Below are 14,095 nucleotides of genomic sequence, written 5' to 3'. Positions count from 1 at the left end.
TCCCTACCAGCATCTAGAGAGAGAAGAGTGATTGTTTGTGGAAGTGAATCCTCCTAAATGTATATACACATGAGCATGAATGTAGAAGTTGTACTATTTAAGATACTGTACATTGGATAATTAATAAGTGTAACAGGAATTCCTTTAGTTAGCCATCATTTTGGAGTTTCTGTATAGCAGAGAGAACATACAATGGTAACATTTAAACTCTTCTCTGTGTATTTCTTTTGTTTGGGAGGCCATCAGAAAAGATCAGCAACCCTCTTATAGGGCTCCAGGGTCATTTTTTCTCACATCAACCTGGACCTATGAATGCCATTTAGACCATTTATTTTGCCATCTTCCTTATTAGACTGGTGATGAAAACTCTTGCATGTGTGCTGTGCTCTAGGCACTACTATTCCACTTCTGAATTCACTTTTTATTTCCACAGTTCTTATTGCTACTTTTTTCATCATCTTCCCATCCTCCCTTCTTCCTTCCCTCCCTCCTCCCCTGGGAATTTCTCCATTATGTTTGAACTCTGGTGTTCACCATAAGGAGTCCTGCTGTATGGTTGAACAACCATTCAGCACCAAAAGATTTTTTTAACCTTCTCCTACTACCTTTGAAACCACTTGTATGCCCACTTCCCCCAAAAATAATTTCTATGATTCTTTTCATATCATCATATCTTCCTGGGTCAGAATGACCACTCAGAAAAAATACATGTACATCGCTAATTTGTTACCTACAGTGGCAGGGCCAAGGCAGTAATAGCACCTCTAAAGCCAGAATATATTATGCTAGTTGTTGGCTTAGAGGGCCCTGTACCTTTAATTAAAAATGCATATCCTATTAATACCCTATAGTGCATTAATTTTTACTGAAAGATAACAGCTACCTTATCTCTAAGGAAACTGGTCTTGATTTTATTAACTTACAGGACAGAAGAATAATTGGCACATATCATTGTCCAGAAATGTATTCAACAAAGGTATCTTTCATTGTTTTTTAAATGTTTTTATCCTTAGAGACTTAAAATTGAGGTCCTGACCATTTATGGTCATTAAAGATCCCATGGCACTTTTTGTAAGAGTAGGCACCACAACCCCAAGCCTCCTGGCCAAATTTCAATTTGTGTAATTATGTTCTGCTTATTTGACCTTCCCACCACCACCCACCCACCCACCCCATAGTTTCAATTGGCTACAGCATTCTTCATTTCCTGTATTAAAATAAAGTGTGTTGTTCTGCACTGATAGACAGTCACCACATTTCACCTGACAGGTGATTGCATTTCACTGGCTTGTGAAGTGATTCTTCTTTCTAAAGTTTGTAAAGCACTTTGGGATCCTGCTGTGTACAGTAAACATGATTCATTATCATTCTATCTCAAATACCAATTTAGTAATAAAAATACCTGTACATTTTATTTAGGGCTGGGCGAACCTGGTAAGTTCAAATGACACTCCTCACTCTAATCTCATAGTGAACCTTTTTTGAGGTTCAAAAGTTAGGTTAACTTTTTTCATTGTTTTTCATTTTCACATCCCTCTGTGCTTCCTGGATTGGAAGTGAAAGATCTGAAATACCATGAAAAATACTATTCTTGTGAGATGTTCAAACAAATGTTCCAGGTGTGAGAAGGTCAGATTAGTTCTGGAGACGCATGTGAACTTTTGTGCGCTTATCTGAGCATTCAACCATTTGGAGGTTCGCCCAACACTAATCTACTGTATTCGGGGTTACTTCTGTTTTTCTTCAGAAAAGTTGTTGAGGTTTTGCAAAACCTCCTCTCCAATTTTCATGTTGTTAGACAAACGTGATATGTGCAGAAGAAGACACCTATCCCCAGAGACTAGTTTAGAATTTTAAATAAATAAAGGATCTAAAACAAAATATATTCTTGCAACTACTTCCTTTCTGTTTAGTGATACTAATCCACTATCTGCTGTCATATTTTCTAGGTGCACGCTAACATTTTAGTGATCTTAATGACATATCAACAGCAGCCATACGAGACGCAGTGCAAAAGAAATAGATAGTTACGTGGAGAAAAGTTCTTAGCTGTTTATTGTAGCATGTCTAGTAGCAAGTCTATTTGACTATAATAAAACTTTTCCTGTGTTTGTATTTTCAAAGTATATTCTATAATGTTCTTTAAAGAACACCTTGTGGGCTGATATCAGTGCTAGCCAGAGAGTAGATAAACTGTTCAGATTCAGAGTAGCAGCCGTGTTAGTCTGTATCCGCAAAAAAAAAAAAAAAAAAAAAAACCAGGAGTACTTGTGGCACCTTAGAGACTAACAAATTTATTTCAGCATGAGCTTTCGTGAGCTAAAGCTCACTTCTTCGGATGCATAGAATGGAACACACAGACAGGAGATATTTATACATACAGAGAACATGAAAAGGTGGAAGTATGCATACCAGCAGGCAGAGTCTAATCAATTGAGATGAGCTATCGTTAGCAGGAGGAAAAAAAACTTTTTGAAGTGATAATTAAGATGGCCCATAGAAGGTGTGAGGAGAACTTAACATAGGGAAATAGATTCAATTGGTGTAATGACCCAACCATTCCCAGTCTTTGTTTAAACCACAGTTAATTGTATCTAGTTTGCATATTAATTCAAGTTCAGCAGTCTCTCTTTGGAGTCTGTTTTTGAAGTTTTTTTGTTGCAAAATTGCCACCTTCAAGTCTGTCACTGAGTGGTTAGAAAGGTTGAAGTGTTCTCCCACTGGTTTTTGAATGTTATGATTCCTGATGTCAGATTAGTGTCCATTTATTCTTTTGAGACTGTCCGGTTTGGCCAATGTACATGGCAGAGGGGCATTGCTGGCACATGATGGCATATATCACGTTGGTAGATGTGCAGGTGTACGAGCCCCTGATGGTGTGTCTGATGTGATTAGGTCCTGTGATGGTGTCACTTGAATGGATATGTGGACAGAGCTGGCATCGGGCTTTATTGCAAGGATAGGTTCCTGGGTTAGTGTTTATGTTGTATGGTGTGCGGTTGCTGGTGAGTATTTGCTTCAGGTTGGGAGGCTGTCTATAAGCGAGGACTGGCCTGTCTCCCAAGATCTGTGAGAGTGAGGGATCATCTTTAAGGATAGGTTGTAAATCTTTGATGATGCGCTGGAGAGGTTTTAGTTGGGGGCTGTAGGTGATGGCTAGTGGTGTTCTGTTATTGGTATGATGGACATCATACCAAAAGGACTAAAGGTAAAAAATCCATTACAATCTACATACCACACAGACTATGCTGACAGATTGTGCCACACACTCTCAAAGAAACTGCGAAACCACCTGATCAACATCCTATACAGCAAACAGGGGAAGATTAAGACTGAACTCTCTAAACTAGATATTCTGATGAAAAACCAACCTTCTACACAAACTTCCTCATGGACAAACTTTACAAAAACTAGACAAGCCATTTACAACAAAAACTTTGCTTCTCTACAAAAGAAAAAGGACACTAAACTGTCTAAACTGCTACATGGCACAAGGAGCCACAACAATAGCTCCCTTAACCCACCCAACAATATTGTTAATCTTTCCAGCTATTCTCTTAGCCCAGCAGAAGAATCTATCCTATCTCGGGACTCTCCTTTTGTCCTTCCAGATCCACGAATATGATACAGTGACCTAGAATCCTACTTCCGACTCAAAGAATACTTCCAACACACCTCTGAACTACATACTAACCCACAGAATCCTTCCTACCACCGCTATAATAAAAGGATTCTGCATGGACTCCTCCAGAGGGTCGAAACAACAGACTAGACTTCTACATAGATTGCTTCCCTGAAATTGTGGAAAAGCAACATCACTTGCCCCATAACCTAAGCCGTGCTGAACACAATGCCATCAACAGCCTCAAGAACAACTCTAACATCATAATCAAACAGGCTGACAAAGGAGGTGCTGTCGTCATCATGAATAGGTCGAATATGAACAAGAGGCTGCCAGGCAACTCTCTAACTCCACATTCTACAAGCCATTACCCTCTGATCCCACTGATGATTACCAAAAGAAACTACACCATCTGCTCAAAAACTCCTGAGAAAGCACAGGAACAGATCTATACAGACACATGCCTGGAACCCCGACCAGGTGTATTCTATTTGCTACCCAAGATCCATAAACCTGGAAATCCTGGACGCCCCATCATCTCAAGCATTGGTACTTTAACAGCAGGACTGTCTGGCTATGTGGACTCTCTCCTCAGGCCCTATGCCACCAGCACTCCCAGCTATCTTCGAGACACCACTGACTTCCTGAGGAAACTACAATCCATCAGTGATCTTCCAGAAAACACCATTCTGGCCACTATGGATGTGGAAGCCCTCTACACTAACATTCCACACGAAGATGGACTACAAGCCATCAGGAACAGTATCCCCGATAATATCACGGCTAACCTGGTGGCTGAACTTTGTGACTTTGTCCTCACCCACAACTATTTCACATTTGGGGACAATATATATCTTCAAGTCAGTGGCACTGCTAGGAGCCATGCGGGTACTCATCAGTATGCCAACATCTTTATGGCTGACTTAGAACAACGCTTCCTTAACTCTCGTTCCCTAACACCCCTACTCTACTTGCGCTACATTGATGACATCTTCATCATCTGGACTCATGGAAAAGAAGCCCTCGAGGAATTCCACCGAGATTTTAACAATTTCCATCCCACCATCAACCTCAGCCTAGACCAATCCACACAAGCGGTCCATTTCCTAGACACTACTGTGCTAATAAACGATGGTCACATAAATACCACCCTATACCGGAAACCCACTGACCGCTATACTTACTTACATGCCTCCAGCTTCCATCCCGGACACACCACACGATCCATTGTCTACAGCCAAGCTCTAAGATACAACCGTATTTGCTCCAATCCCTCGGACAGAGATAAACACCTACAAGATCTCTATCAAGCATTCTTAAACCTACAATACCCACCTGCTGAAGTGAAAAAACAGATTGACAGAGCCAGAAGAGTACCCAGAAGCCACCTACTACAGGACAGGCCTAAAAAAGAAAATAACAGAACACCACTAGCCATCACCTACAGCCCCCAACTAAAACCTCTCAGCGCATCATCAAAGATTTACAACCTATCCTTAAAGATGATCCCTCACTCTCACAGATCTTGGGAGACAGGCCAGTCCTCGCTTATAGACAGCCTCCCAACCTGAAGCAAATACTCACCAGCAACCGCACCATACAACATAAACACTAACCCAGGAACCTATCCAAGCCCGATGCCAGCTCTGTCCACATATCCATTCAAGTGACACCATCACAGGACCTAATCACATCAGACACACCATCAGGGGCTCGTACACCTGCACATCTACCAACGTGATATATGCCATCATGTGCCAGCAATGCCCCTCTGCCATGTACATTGGCCAAACCGGACAGTCTCAAAAGAATAAATGGACACAAATCTGACATCAGGAATCATAACATTCAAAAACCAGTGGGAGAACACTTCAACCTTTCTAACCACTCAGTGACAGACTTGAAGGTGGCAATTTTGCAACAAAAAAACTTCAAAAACAGACTCCAAAGAGAGACTGCTGAACTTGAATTAATATGCAAACTAGATACAATTAACTGTGGTTTAAACAAAGACTGGGAATGGTTGGGTCATTACACCAATTGAATCTATTTCCCTATGTTAAGTTCTCCTCACACCTTCTATGGGCCATCTTAATTATCACTTCAAAAAGTTTTTTTTCCTCCTACTAACGATAGCTCATCTCAATTGATTAGACTCTGCCTGCTGGTATGCATACTTCCACCTTTTCATGTTCTCTGTATGTATAAATATCTCCTGTCTGTGTGTTCCATTCTATGCATCCAGCTCATGCTGAAATAAATTTGTTAGTCTCTAAGGTGCCACAAGTACTCCTGGTTTTGTTCAGATTCAGTTCAGTCTCAAAGAACTTCAGCTGTGGCCAAATTTGGTTAAACCAAAGTCATTCCTATGGTAGATTCTTATCAATGTCTTCCTTTTTAAGCCAAAGTAACCTAAGGCCTGACCTTTGTTAAACCTCTTGGGTGAAATCCTGGTCCTATTGGGATGAATGACAAATCTCCCATTGATTTCAGTAGGGTCAGATTTTCACCCCTCATAGCTGGATTAGACAATATGGAAAATGAAACTTTCGAAGGGGCTTGTAACTCATCATTTATCCTAATTAATGATCTAATATTTGTTAGTCTTTAAGGTGCCACAAGTACTCCTGTTTTTTTTGCGGATACAGACTAACACGGCTGCTACTCTGAAACCTAATATTTTCCGTTAGTTAACCTTAGTATTTCCATAGTTCAAAATATTTCTTGCGATAACTACATGGGGAATTGCAGGGAAAAGTACAGGTATTTAGGTAAGCTTATGTATTTATTTTTAAAAAATGGAAAAGTTTTAAGGTCCACTGTTGCACTCCTGATTTACACTAGAGTAGAATTAAGTCCCATATCTTTGAAAGCCCTGAGTTTTGAGTACTCAGGCTTTTAATCATAACACTGCATTAATGCTTTTTTTACTGAATACTTTTTTCATTGAATTGCCTTGTTTGAGTTATTAATTTTTTTAAAAAAAGTTAGTAACCACATTTGAAACAAATGTGCAATTACATTTAATGTGATTACACTCCGAAATAAATGCATTTTTTCTTGCCTCTAAAATTCAGTGCTCTGGTCTGATGAGATGACTCAACACACACTGTGCTTATGAAGATCATGAGCATTGGAGAGTGGAGACTGCCTATAGGTATAACATAGAGTATGTCAGTATTCTCTCTCCCAGTAGCCAGTGGTTGTGTTAGAATTTCAAGATTTCTTATATGATCTTCTTACAAAACTGCTGAATATATTGGGGGAGGAAATCATGTTTGCTTTATCCTCATAGGCATGCTCCAGCATTCATGTATAGCAGTACTGAAGTCACCTATGTTGTGCGCATTTGGAGGTTTTGCTAAAACAGAGGCTGCATTTCGTGGAAGTAAAAAAAACAAGACAAAAAAACTCCTAGCACTATATTAAACCCAGATATGTGTGCACAAGGACAGTACCATACTTTTTCAAGATGCAAGGAGGTTAGTGCTAGGCATGTGAAATTAGGATATGGCCACTGACTCTGGGTCATAACTGTGTATTGCCTCTGCTCTCAAAATCTGGGATCCAGCATATATAATCTGTTCAGACATACAGGACAGGCCTTATTACTCTTACCATTTACAAAAGAATGACAGTAAAAACTGTAATGGTTGTATTTAAAGGACAGGAGTAGAAGTTTTTTAGATAGATAGGCATCCAGTGGATTGGTATTGTTAGGTCCAACCTTTGTCAATGTAGTCTCAGTTTACAACTGATTGGGCTTTTCTTTCCCCCATGCTAAAGCTGCCTTCTTATATCTTACAGATGGATCCACATGAAAACATTTTGTTGAGCACACTTGAAATTAAAAATGAGATGGCTGCCTCCGAGGCTGTTATGGGGCTTGGGGACCCTAGAAGCACTATGCTGGCCTATGATACTTCAAGCATCCAGTACCGGAAAGCTGGCTTGCCCAGACACAGCTTTGGTCGCAATGCCCTGGAGCGACATGTGGCACAAAAGAAAAGTAGGCTACGGAGACGTGCCTCTCAACTGAAAATTAACATCCCTGACTTGACTGATGTAAATGCCATAGATCGATGGTCACGCATATTCTTCCCTGTTGTTTTTTCCTTCTTCAATATTGTCTATTGGCTTTACTATGTGAACTAAAAAACAAAGCCACACAGAAAGCAAGAACTGGATTTCTCTTCAATTTGGTTGTACAGCCAAAAGTGGGACTTAGAAAAATTCTATTCAGGACAAAAGTTACTTTAAAACACCTTAGTTGCTGGCCCACTCTACGGTCTGTTTTATAATGTTTCGGTTGCTTCTGCTAAGTCATAAACACATTCTTAGTTACAGTAGAAACCTGTTCCCCCTTTTAAAAATGTGGGTGTATATGAAGAGTGAAGGCAAAATTACATTCAATCATTTTTTTTCAACACTCATATCTGAGTTTAAACCTTAAACTATAAAAAAGGGAAATTTGGGAGACAGGTTTGAGTTTTAACAGCAGAATGTGTCATTTCTTTGTGAAATTGCACATAGAGTACATATGCATCTATACTTGATTAGAGAGTGTACTAAGATGCTATCATGCTTACGAAACATATACATTACCTTCTAAATGTGTAAACTTGAAAACAAGTAGTGCCTATCATCTCACCTTCATGATGATGATGGTTAAAGATTTCTGAGCAGTAGTCAGGTAATTGCTATTTTTTAATTGAAAGACTAAACCTTTGACTGATATTATAAGTGGGTCAGGAGTTTGCACAGAAACTTAAGCAAGTAACACTAGTTTTGGATTTTAAAGAGTTGGCATAAGGTCATAGTCACAATTCATTGTACTTTTGATATGTGGGGGAATGTGGAAATCAGATTTAGAGATGGACCACAACCTATCATGGCCTAAATGGTGGACATGTTGATATGCTCAGTTGCTGGGAGATGGAGTCATTTGTCCAAAGTGCCAAATGTTGATTGGCCAAATAATAACTTTACAGATGACTAATGGAAACCATTGGTGCCCTGCTCTTTTAGGATAGAAAAAGGGAGACAAGTGGCAACCATTCAAGAATGCAGCCCCAGAGAAAAGGAAGGCTAGAATTATATTGTACAAATGAATGTTGTCAGTCATAGTCCCTGTATTAGTCCTAAAGGTTCATATGGAATTGAGCGTTTTCTTTCAGGTTTGTAGGCTTCTGTGCCTTACACCTGAGAATGCTTTTATATTTAGCATCTAACATCCAATTTAAAGAGAGTTGTTGAGAGAGCAGACTGTTACAGGAATTAATATCTTAGCTGTTTGAAGAATTCAGATTTCAGAAAGTTTCCAGTTTTATAACTTCAATAGAAAATTTACAGATAGGATATTTTCTCCAGCTGGACTAGACAGTGCCATGCATTGGTTTTTTTTAATTTAATAAGATATTATAAAGGGAATGATTTGGTAGGCATGCCTTTAAGAGATTAACTAAGCTTTTCAGTATTTCCTGCTTTAGAAGGTCTAATGGCTTCCTTTAAAAACGCATAATTCAATTTTGCATTAGAAAATATGGGAGTTTTTTCTTTAAAAAAAAATAGTATCCTCTTGTTTTTCCTTCCATGTAATTTTATTTTTTTTATAGGAGAACTATTCCTAAAGGACGAGGCAAGGTAGAAAATGTGCTCATGTAACGAAAAATAAAAATTGACAACTGTGATAAGAAAAAATCACCAATTTCTAATGACTTCTACAGAATTATTCGCTCTACTGTTCGACGAAAAATAGTTATGATAGCAGCAGCCACATCCTATTGTAACTATGCTACCTCTCAGCTATATACAGATTTCTTAAAAGAACCACAAATTCCAGCATGCTCTGAATAATAATATTTCTGATATAGTAGAGGCAAATTTACAGCTGTGTTTTCCCTATTTAAGGATTCAATTGCCGTCCTTTTAAGAATGATTCCTTAACGTTTTTCATAAAAAGCAGATTTTTTTTCTCTTTCCTTTAAAAAAGTAGTAGCTCGTGGAAATTTCTGTGGAGGGGGCTTAGGGGAGACAAAAGATTAGAGGAAAACATCTTTGAGAATTAATAGGCCAAGTTTACTCCATTATTTTTTACTTCGCTTCCACACTACCATGGGCTTCTGTTTCAGAAAGAGAGAAAAAATAGCTTTGAATGTTATTGGGAAAGAACCTGAAAATTAGATGCACTGAGTACCCACAACTCTCTTTTTTAGGGGAATGGTGGGTACTCAGTACTGCCTCTATGGTCAAACCCTGAACTGCATGTAGATTCAAGCCTTTGACCATGTGATTAGCCTTTCCATGACATTCACACGAGTTCGCAGTGCATTTCACAAACCAGAACAATGTGCTTTTTTAGATGCATATGAAGTTTGAACTTCTTTGAATCATGCATGTAAACTCATCCTAACTTCTCGGGAAAGGATCCACACCACAAATTGGTAACAGTCTTAGAAGTCGATTTTTTATATATGGCACCCTTTGTGATAAGCTAATGCTGTCTTATACACACAGTTTTCATTCAATGCACTAAGAGCCTTTAACACTTGTGTTTCTCAGAAGCATACTTTAAATACAGGGAACACAGTGCACACACATGGTAGAGATGCCTCAAATATAAAACCTAATAGAGAGTATGTTTACTCTCCTGCATTGGTTTAGCAGGTCGGCTGTAGTCAAACCCAGGGAGATCAGATCCTAGTACTGCATATTAATTTATCTGAAGTTATAGTACAAGCCATAATACTCTCTAATGTTGCTATTTGTCGGGTAAGAGAAAATGTCTGGTTTCTGCTCAGGTGTCACTGGGAAGAATGTATCAATAGGAGGAAGGAGCACTTTAATTTCCTTTTGGCTACTAATGTCATGTACAAAAACTTTTGGAAGACCCTTCCAAATATGGATTGGTATAATTTTGTACTAAAGCTAAACACTGTGATGTGAATAGGGTGGGAGGTGGGGGTAGTGTAGGGGAGGAGAACTGACAAGACCCTGGTATGGAAGAACCAGAACCAAGGGAGTGCGAGTCATTACCTCCTCTTCTTGGGACATTTGTGACAAAAGTGATAAATTATGCCAGCGTACAACAGCTGTGCTTTTTATCATGTGTACTACCCTCTGAGTAAATTAGACCAACCAGACTAGCTTTTATCTTAGAATTTACCTAAAAAAAATACTCCAAACCTTTCCACTCCTGTTCACTGTTGTTAGATCCACTAACTAAAGTATTAGTTATAATTTAGATAATGTTTGTAATATAATTAGAAATAGACATGTTATTTCATTATACAGAACAGCCAGCAATTAAGGTGTTTTTCATCTTTGTGAAATTCATGGGAAAATTATGACTATAATATGGCACAGTTTTAATTAATGATATATTTGAGATCAATATGTAAATATAAACTGTATATGACTGCTAGTAAGTATGATATGCATTTTCAGAACTGAAAACTCATGCAACATATTTCTGTGTTTGCATAAGGAATGTTACGTTTCTATCCTATTGCGGTTTAATGACTGGGAAGAAAGACTCAAGCAATGTCATTCTGAATATTTCCTTTATCATTCCCGGGGGTGGGATGGAGAACCAGAGTCTTAAATAATATGTTACAGAATACTTCAGAGAGTTTTTACACTCTAATACAAAGGACATAAAATGCGTCAGGTACAAAAGCACAATGCATAAAGAAAGTGAGGGATGGTCTTATACCTAGGGAAAAAATCCTGTTCATTTTAGGCAACGTGTGCATTAAAATTAAAGGTCAAATAACTTTTACTATAAATATTAAACCGTGTTCCAATTCCATAATTAACACAGTACTTAACATAAGAGAAGTAAACAAATGTTAAACATTATCCAAGTGTATGTGTATATAGACAAATATATTTATATATATATATATATATGCATATGTGTTTATATACACATTATATAAATACACATTCATATGTTGGTGTGTTAAAGGAATAAGCTAATAACAGTTTTGTTTCTATCATCACCCAGAGTATGAATAATTTTTTGAGAAAACAAATTAATGTATTAAAAAAATCTTACTATACAGGGTAACTGGGCATTTCTACATCAGCAGATCAATGCATATAATTCTTATGAAGCATTGCACAGTTTGACATTTATGATATACTGTACCTCCTCGCATCTGAAATTAGTCTAGTCCTCACATTGCTTGCCTATTTCTTCTCTTTTTTTAACAACACTGTCCACTAGTAACTTTTCAATAACAAAAAAGTCCTATTGATACCAAGAAAAAAAAAAGCAAAAATATTAAATATTTATAGAAAAAATAACCTAGGGTGGGGGGTGGCCAGGGTACAATATTATAATAGTAGTGATCATAACATTTTGCTATGTGTATATAGAACATATAATGTGAGCAACCATGATTTAAGCTGAACTTGTGTAAATATTATCAGATTTCTTAAACATTTTTAACTTCTAATTTGTACTTTATGGTAAGGCAAAAAGCTGATTCTATTTATGGTTTAGGTTAATGTGTCCTAAAATTATGTAAATAACTAAATAAGCTGTAAATGAGCAGTCAATAGATACAGTAATTGTTTAGTGACTTTTTTTTTTACTAAGTACAATAATTGCAGTGCGCTAGCAGAGTAATTTAAACACCCTTTTGCATAAACAGATTTGGATTTGAGATACAAGTTTTAATACAAAAATTCAAGGAAAGTACTGTAGTGTAAAATAGTCATTGCAACAATGTTACTGCTTGCATAACAGGTTATTTTTGTATGGTTAAAAAATTAAATTAAGAGAAGATTGTAGTTCAGCACTCAGTACTCAGATCAACATTAAGATGGTAGAACCTGATTCTCATTTACAGTGAGTCCCTTTTACACCACTCTGGCCAGTTCAGTAAAGGGATAGTAGTGGAAAGGAGAATCCAGTCCATAATGATTTCACTACTGAAAGCTCGTCTACTGCATCTGTTCCTGAAATCTGTCTCTCTTATGATATATATTAGTAGACTTTAAAATCAAAACATGTTTGACCGTCATTAGCTAGCATTGTCCCCCAAAGCCAAAGAACCTTCACTCCAGAAATTGTTTTAAAAGGGAAAACTAGTAAGTCACTGCTTAACACCAAAGGTAAAGTTTAACAAAATGCACTAGGAACTTTGTCAAAATTTTTAAGGAGCAAATGGATTGTTAATCAAAACCTCTGCCCTAGTCTACTTTGAAAAATAACAACACTTTAAATATCCATTAATTAATTCTAAATTGAAATAGATCATCTCTGCAAGTATATGCAAGACACACATTTATATGTATCAAATGATTTTTTTTTTTAGTAAATGCTTTGACAGTGAATATGAAATGTTGGAAATCTTAGCTATACTGTCATACTATTTTTTTAAATATTTCTCTCAGCCATGAGGTCATCTATTCCAATTTGATAAACATTTTGTATGTTTGCACTGTTACTGCCATTTGACAAATATTCACCAGGCTTTATTGTTTATGGTCCATCGTATGGATTGAGTTAAAGATCATATGGACATTTGAAACATAAGTAATTCTAACAAGCTGACTATAATTTGACTTCCTTCACATTTTTATTTGCATGGGTGTTTAAATGGTTCTGTTGGTACTGTCTTTGCACAGTTCTGATTTATCTCTTTTTTACTTAGTACTATTTAGTTCATAATGTAGTAATCATCAGCCTTACTAACGACCTTGTAGCCTTTCTTATATGCACATAATGCACATTTTCCAATGGCTAGAAAATGCAAAATACTAGTGGATATCATTGCATCAGAGCTTCATGTCTTTCTCAAAAGGACTGCTAACCTCTGGGATAAATGAGGTAGTAAAATGATGATTGTAAATGAGTAGCACATAAGAGATATTTTCTTGAATTTAAACTTATTGCAGCCAGTTTCAGCATGTAAATATATAATAATAATGTTGGCTAGTGTGTAATTCTTGAACTAAAAAAAATAAAGAAAACCTACCAGAATGTACATGTAGTTGTGTAATGTTGGGAAGGCATGTTACTCACACCATAGATATTTAGAGTGAAATCTCACAGATGTAAAGAAGATCAGAAGTGACTATTGTGATCACCTAGTCTTACCACTCCTGTATAACACAGGCCCTAGAGCTTTCCCAAAATAATTCAGAGACCATATCATTTAGAAAAACAACCAAACTTGATTTAAAAATTGCCTGTGATGTCAAATCCACCAAGACCCTTGGAGTAAATTGTTCCAGTGGTTAATTACTTTCATCTTGAGGGCCTCAAGTTTTCATTTTGCCTTTATTCCAGCATTACTCCTACTGAAATAATGGTTCTGGCAAAACTAGGTCCATACGTCTAAGAAGAACCTCTAAACATCTGACATGTATCTTCCCCCTCCAGCACAGAAGGAGATTGGTCAACTGCTTTTGTGGCATCATTCCTGCAGATGCTATAGAGCCCCCATGGTTCCAATGTCT

The 14,095-nt window shown here is 37.4% G+C and overlaps 1 protein-coding gene across 7 annotated transcripts in view; it reads left to right on the top strand.

The window, feature by feature from the left end:
- The window catches only part of GABRB2 (gamma-aminobutyric acid type A receptor subunit beta2), a 292,697-nt gene extending 281,201 nt beyond the window's left edge, over positions 1-11,496 (top strand). For 4 of the 7 annotated variants that reach the window (XM_039485783.1, XM_039485779.1, XM_039485780.1 and 1 more), the window contains one exon: positions 7,430-11,496. In XM_039485783.1, coding sequence (XP_039341717.1) covers positions 7,430-7,777 — 348 coding nt within the window. In that variant the 3' untranslated portion in view covers positions 7,778-11,496. Of the gene's footprint in view, positions 1-925; positions 977-7,429 lie in introns of all 7 variants that reach the window. The other 3 variants (XM_039485782.1, XM_039485785.1, XM_039485784.1) reach the window with 2 other exon arrangements.
- Positions 11,497-14,095: the final 2,599 nt, after the last annotated feature.

Source organism: Mauremys reevesii, linkage group 8, assembly GCF_016161935.1.
Source record: "Mauremys reevesii isolate NIE-2019 linkage group 8, ASM1616193v1, whole genome shotgun sequence".
Classification (NCBI taxonomy): domain Eukaryota; kingdom Metazoa; phylum Chordata; order Testudines; family Geoemydidae; genus Mauremys; species Mauremys reevesii.
The sequence above is the reverse complement of the archived record's forward strand: the minus strand, read 5'-3'. Positions and strand labels throughout refer to the sequence as shown.